This window comes from Frankliniella occidentalis, unplaced genomic scaffold (genome assembly GCF_000697945.3).
Source record: "Frankliniella occidentalis isolate FOCC.00 unplaced genomic scaffold, Focc_3.1 Scaffold86, whole genome shotgun sequence".
NCBI classification, from domain to species: Eukaryota; Metazoa; Arthropoda; class Insecta; order Thysanoptera; family Thripidae; genus Frankliniella; species Frankliniella occidentalis.
This window is the reverse complement of record NW_026267215.1, coordinates 297,333-304,097: the sequence shown is the minus strand read 5'-3', so window position 1 is coordinate 304,097 and position 6,765 is coordinate 297,333. Positions and strand designations below refer to the sequence as shown.

At 53.5% G+C, this 6,765-nt stretch overlaps 1 protein-coding gene across 3 annotated transcripts in view; it reads right to left on the bottom strand.

Moving 5' to 3' along the window:
* Positions 1–6,765, bottom strand: part of LOC113214695 (uncharacterized) — a 161,014-nt gene that overhangs the window by 110,910 nt on the left and 43,339 nt on the right. For all 3 annotated transcript variants that reach the window (XM_052269212.1, XM_052269211.1, XM_052269213.1), the window contains exons 2-3: positions 6,555–6,689; positions 4,671–4,774 (exon numbers count right to left, since the gene is read on the bottom strand). In XM_052269212.1, the coding sequence (XP_052125172.1) occupies positions 4,671–4,774; positions 6,555–6,623 (173 nt within the window). In that variant the 5' untranslated portion in view covers positions 6,624–6,689. The remainder of the gene's footprint in view (positions 1–4,670; positions 4,775–6,554; positions 6,690–6,765) is intronic.

Here is a 6,765-nt window from a genome sequence, read left to right as displayed (position 1 = left end):
CTCACTCGCACTCGCTGGCCGAGCATAGGCGGGACACGGCTGATCGCGCCGCGCGGCTGAACATTTAACGCTGCTGCTCAGCCGCCGTTCAACCGACAGTGAAACCCGACATACCGGCGGATAGAGGAGGCTTCCGGGAAGTTTTTGGTGTAGTTGTCTTTTGACCGGCTTGGGGCCTGACCCGTACAGGACCATTTGTTTAAAAAAGCACAAACATGTCTCTCCCTAAAAATCAAGGGAAAAAAAATTCAGAGCTTTCAGTTTAGGGAGAAATTAGAAACGAACTTTTCTGTGGCGTAGGGGGGACCTTCCTTCAGGCCGTACGGGGGGTCATTTTTTTAGTTTCCCATTTTGAACATAAGTTTTGCCACTTTGAACACTAGCATGTCGCAAAATCGGTTTTTTGCCCATAACTCATACAAAAAAAATCGCATGGCGGTAAACTTAATTCAGGTTGTGCATCTCCATAGTATTGTATTGTGAAATGAATTTTACCGCAATCGGACCACTTTCACCTTTCACCCCCGTTTTCCGGCCGAGCGGGGCCTGTGTTAATCCTTATGGGACGATTCGCCCGGCCCGCACTCCAGGTCGCGTTGCTCCGAGACTATTAGAGGCAGAGCGATGATTGAGGCGGCGTTAGAAAGCCAAGACATTAGGCTACAACGTTTACTTGAAACATTTTCAAGATTTCTAGCGAGATCACTTAGAAAAAAAATATTTTTTGAGAAACTTTTTTGGGGGATTTCAGAAAAATGTTAACAGTGTAGCGGTTTGAACTTTTTCGAACAATCTTTTGTATACAAGTTGTTCGCTGGTCCCTCGCGGTCATTTTGAGCACTCGCGCAGCTACCTACGACCAATACAACCGGAAAAATAAGCGGAAAACTGCGGAGCTGCACTTACGCCCTTCCCGTTCAAAAAAAGGGTGTTCCGGGCCGAATTTGATTAACAACTTTATTTAGCGTGTTCCTGGCATAGCATTCTACCAGAATCTGCAAAAAAACTTCTTGGATCAATTTTTCGGTACCGAAATATTTGGATGACTGGACTACAGCTGTGCGACATGCACTGCGCCTCGCATTTCAGTGCATGCCATCTTCGCCGGCCACGGCGTGACCTATTCTATTGTCCTTAGCGCCACACGCATTCTGCAGCGGCGGGCCCGGCGCGTTTGGTGCAAGATGATCAGTTTGCAATTATTAGCGATAATAGTTTCACTGCAAGACGAACAGTTCCCAGTTCGCGGTTTAAGCTACCGCAAAATGTTGCTCGCCCAGCGTTAATCGTAGTTTCCGCGTTTTAGCATGTGCAAGCCAAGCAGTTGGCGGTTTAAGCTCAAGCAAAATGTTGTTTGCCCAGCGTTGATCGCAGTTTCCACGCTCTGATCAAAAGAATGAGTTCAAAAGTATGAGTTCAAAAGCATGGGTTCAAAAGCATGACATCAAATGTATATCGTCAAAAGTGGCCTGTCTCTCCGTTTACGCGTGCGTTAACGTTTTTAAGAAATATCTAATATTCTTGTCCGTGTCATTTATCGATTCTAGTTTGAACTGCGATTTAAGCTCTGAAATGAGTGAGTGAATATTTCATCGTCTTATGAGGACTGCGTTATCCATTTATTTGAGGCAGCTTCTGTTTGAGGTTATAGGTATGTATTCCAGTATTGAAGTGTTAAGTGCTTCTATTGGTGTGGCTCTGCTGTTATTGAATTCGATGATTGAGATCGTTTGAACAGATTGCTTCATTTCTCAAGTCACTAATGTTCCACCCCAACCTAACCCTAGTGAATGTTCCAGTCATAATAATGTGTACACAATTTCCAACAGTCTAGTACGTTGGCACAGATTTGGATGTCTTCTTCCATACGATGATTGAGATATTGCCTGAAGTTATGTTTTCTTCAGTCGAATTTAACACAACTAAAATATAGTGTCTCCTGACGTATTCCTTACATATTCACACTCAACTGCATTGCGCATTGCAACGGCATTTTAAAATTCTGTTTATAATAATTGTTTCTGTTTCAAGCAGTGTATAATCTCTCGAGGGCACAGGTGACACAGTCTGCCTCTGCTGTGTATTGCAATCTTGGCAGACATTTTTGGTGCGGAAAGAGAAGGTAGAGGTGACGGCGACGACTTTCCCCCCGGAGCAGAAGCAGGTGTTTGAGGACAGGAGGCGCAAATCCCTCCCTCTCCCCTCCCCTCTCCCCGCCCCGCTCGGGCCGCCGCCGCAGCAGCATTCATCCAGCCGTGTTAATAACCCCCCCTCACAGCACTAAAATCACGAACAGGTCAGCACTGTCGCAGTGTCGCAGCCTAATAAACCCGAGGGTACCGGATGTCGGGGGAGTCAGCCGGCCGACCGAGTGCCTTCCCAGGGCCACAAGGACGGCCGCGCGGCCCACCCCTGGCACCACGGCCGCTAGGGTACCTGTATCTCTCCCACAGTTTTGCAGGTTCATCAATCTCTCTTACAGCCCAAACCTCTCTCGCTGTACTCGTCGTCGAAACACCAAGCACGCTGCCTTGCCTCAGCAAGCACCCATGAAGACAAGCACAAGGTACCAGCACTCGACGGTCTCCCAGCGTGCAGCCCTCGTGCAGCGCGGCCAGACGCAGACACCCCCACTCCCCCGCCTCCCCTCCGCCCCGAAGGACCAGACGCAGTGCAACATGACACGCCCGCGCACGCATAGGGCATAGGCCGAAGTGGGTCGTAAACATGCCCGACGTAACATTTGGACCACGCCCGACCATCCGCCCCTTTTCGAAGAAATGTAGCCCACCTACCCAGCTGCTACACCCCGCGACCAAGCCGCGGCTGCCCAAGTCATCACTGCTGAAACCACCGACGATCAAGCCACCGCCGAACACGCCGTCGCCCAACGATCAAGCCGTCGCCCGCTGATCAAGCTCTCGCCAACCAAGCCGCCGCCGTTCAAGTCGTCGCCCGCCGATCAAGCTCTCGCTATTCAAGCCGCCGCTGTCCAAGCCACCGCTGCTCAAGCCGCCGCCGTTCAAGCCGTCGCACAACAATCAAGCCGTCGGTGTGCAAGTTACCACCGACCAAGTCGTCGCTGATCAAGCCGCCGCCGTTCAAGCCGTCGCCCGCCGATCAAGCTCTCGCTATTCAAGCCGCCGCTGTCCAAGCCACCGCTGCTCAAGCCGCCGCTGTTCAAGCCGCCGCCGCTGTTCAAGCCGCCGCCGCTGTTCAACCGCCGCCGCCCAAACCGCCGCCCGCCGATCAAGCCCTCGCTGTTCAAGCCGCCGCTGTCCGAGCCACCACTGCTCAAGTCGCCGCTGTTCAAGCCGCCGCCGCTCAAGCTGCAACGAGAGAGGCAACGTGGGAACTGCAGACACCGGAGGGGTGGCGGGCCGCGGAGTCCTCACCCACCCGTCACCCAGCAAGACTCCGGGCTACGAAGGACCAACATGCGCCGCGGCTACGCCGCGACGCCCACCAGAACCATCACTCATCCGCGTTTAGATAGGGCCGGTGTCCTGCCACCCCGCGGAGGGCAGCTGGGGGGCTGCCCCTCCTCGGGCTGGGGATGCTCGCAAGTAGCGGGGCTCACACGAGTCAACGCGAATGCCTATAGGTCTAATGAGACCTCGGCTTAAAAGACCAAGACCTCACACCAGGCCGTGCGGTGGCAGCGGGTGGCGGCCCGGGCTGCCACACGGCTACCCACGGGCCCTGCGGAGGAACTATTGGGCTGTGCTGCTCATGCGCTGCTCATACTTGTACGTTGAACATATTTGCACGTTTGCAACGGGTAAAGCCAGACCACAGGGGCCTGTCTAAAAACACTTGTTTTGAAAAACACAAACACCAACAAACACGTTCGATTGAGTTTTCCTTCCACAACAAGGCGACCGTCGCGTCGAGATGCCGCCCATTCGGTACGTAGGTATGAGAAATTGCCGAAGCGTCATTTCGCGCGCTTTGAGGATAGGAACAAAAGCGAATTTCATTAAACTTTCGCAACCCGATATTCTGTATTTCTCAAGTAATTTTGACTCTCGTGACATTCGTTGGCGGGCTGGGTAGAGCAGAGCACGGCAATGGGCATAGACGAGACGACGGCCCGCCTCCTAACCTCCCCGCACAGCGCGCGCCAACCGCCAACTCGTACAAACCTACGAACCTCCAGGCCAAAGGGCCCAACTCCATCCATCGTGTCGGAGGGGCGGGCGGCCGAGCTGTTTCACCTCCTCGATCGCCTGACCGATTGCCCTTTTAGACGGGGCCGGCCGGGAGCTGTGCTGCGGGGGCTGCGGGGCAAGACAATGAAACCGTGCCATTAGGCCAGCGACTGACTGGGGGAGGGTGGAGGGAGGGTGGGGGTGCTGCTCCGTCGCCGAGCCGGCCGGTTCATGGCGACGACTTTTCGGCAGTGTAGGGCACGACTCTACTCTCCGGTACGAACTGCCAACACATGGCCTACGATGCCGCCCCCCCCGGGGTGAGCGAGCGGCCCCCTGGGCGGCGATGGAAGAGAGAGGGAAAGATGGAAGAGCGGAGAGGAGAGGAGCGGGAGGCGAATGGGAGAGACAGCGGCGGGGGTCGCAGCGGGGAGGGAGAGAGGGAGGGGCGCGAGACACCCCGGACAGGAGGGGCGTCGCCGCACGTCAGCGTCAGCACAAGGGTGCAGCCTTTCCTACCTGAGCCAGCATGTGATGTGAGGCTGAGGCGTCCGCTCCGCGCTGGGCCACGGCAGCATCCTCCTCCTCCTGGACCCACCCCGTCGACTCCACCGGCACGGACTCTGAAATTAAAAGACATGAGTGTTTCGTTCTTGTCAATGGCAAAATAATGTATTTGTGGCGCACCCGTCACCGTTTACACCGTGCAGCCCTCCTGTCGCACCCGTGAGGTCAGCAGAGGTCAGCAGCGGGGAGGCCCAGTGGTGGGCGCGCCGCCGCGCCGTCTAAAGGCCGTCAGGAGCCCAGGGACCACCCCCAGGGTAGAGTGGCACTTATAATACGAATTGTGGAAATATGAAAGTCTTAGGTTTGGGGTTTCATTGTTATGGTCCAAAAACCTTAAGTCTAAAGCGGCAAGTCGCTGGGACAATTAGAAGTGCCCCCTCAATTCTGACCAAAAAGTACGATTTTGACGTTTTCCCTTCAGTTTTACGTGTTCTGCCATTTCCGTGCCTGACCTCCGATCTCGTCGGTCGAAACGGGGTTCGATAGCCCTGGGAAAGGAGAACAAAACTCCGAAGTCGACCCGTTGTGGCTCAAATAGTTCCGGAGATATGGCCGATAAACGATTTCACTGATTTAGGAAATTGAGTAAAAATGACCAAATTTCACTCCGGGGCCCCTCTGGGGTCCCCGGGTGGTCGTAAAATTCTGATTATAAGATCTCCCGAAGTAAAAAGGTATGAGGAATCCGAATCCGACCGCGAAACGGATGTATTTCAACGCGTTATATCTGAAACAGGGTCGAAAAGTGAACTAAAGATGGTAGGAGCAAATTCTTCGGCGCTAGGATGGCTCATCTCGCCCCACGGCCTCAAATCGTCTTTAGTGTAAGGAAGTCAAATAAAGTACTTACCGGGGTCAACACTCCTGCAAAGCCGCTACACTGTGCGACGAATAGTTCCAGAGATATGGTCAAATAGAGAGAGTCCTCAGACTGTATTAAGACATTTTCACCTCAAAGTGGTAAAAATCGTGTATATGGCCATATCTCTGGAACTATTCGACGCACAGTGTAGCGGCTTTGCACGAGTGTTGACCCTGGTAAGTACTTTATTTGACTTCCTGACATTGAAGGCGATTTGAGGCCGTGGGGCGAGATGAGCCATCCTAGCGCCGAAGAATTTGCTCCTACCATCTTTAGTTCACTTTTCGACCCTGTTTCAGATATAACGCGTTGAAATACATCCGTTTCGCGGTCGGATTCGGATTCCTCATACCTTTTTACTTCGGGAGATCTTATAATCAGAATTTTACGACCACCCGGGGACCCCAGAGGGGCCCCGGAGTGAAATTTGGTCATTTTTACTCAATTTCCTAAATCAGTGAAATCGTTTATCGGCCATATCTCCGGAACTATTTGAGCCACAACGGGTCGACTTCGGAGTTTTGTTCTCCTTTCCCAGGGCTATCGAACCCCGTTTCGACCGACGAGATCGGAGGTCAGGCACGGAAATGGCAGAACACGTAAAACTGAAGGGAAAACGTCAAAATCGTACTTTTTGGTCAGAATTGAGGGGGCACTTCTAATTGTCCCAGCGACTTGCCGCTTTAGACTTAAGGTTTTTGGACCATAACAATGAAACCCCAAACCTAAGACTTTCATATTTCCACAATTCGTATTATAAGTGCCACTCTACCCCCAGGGTTGTAAATTTCGCGTAAAAACGGGGAAATACTCTTGCAGGACGCAATCCCCTCCCCTCGGGTCAAGGCCAGGGTGCGACGCACCCACACGCCGCGCCGCCCGCGACACGGCCGGGCGGTGAAGTGTCGCTGGAGGGTCGCGGGCGGGGCTGAGTGAGGTCGAGTGAAGTTACAAGTAGTGAAGTGCATACTCACCTCGCAGGGCAGGGCGGGCAGAGCGCTGAGCTGCGCCACTCGTCCTTCAGTCGGCACCGCGACCTCCATCCAGGATCGGGGCCTCCATCGCCTCGAGCAGCGCGCGACCAGGCCTCCTCCTCCTCCTGGCGCTCCCTGAAAACAAGGTTGTTTGTCACGTCTGATCGAGATGATGTTTGTGAAGTAGAGAGAGATAAAAGGAGAAGGGGCG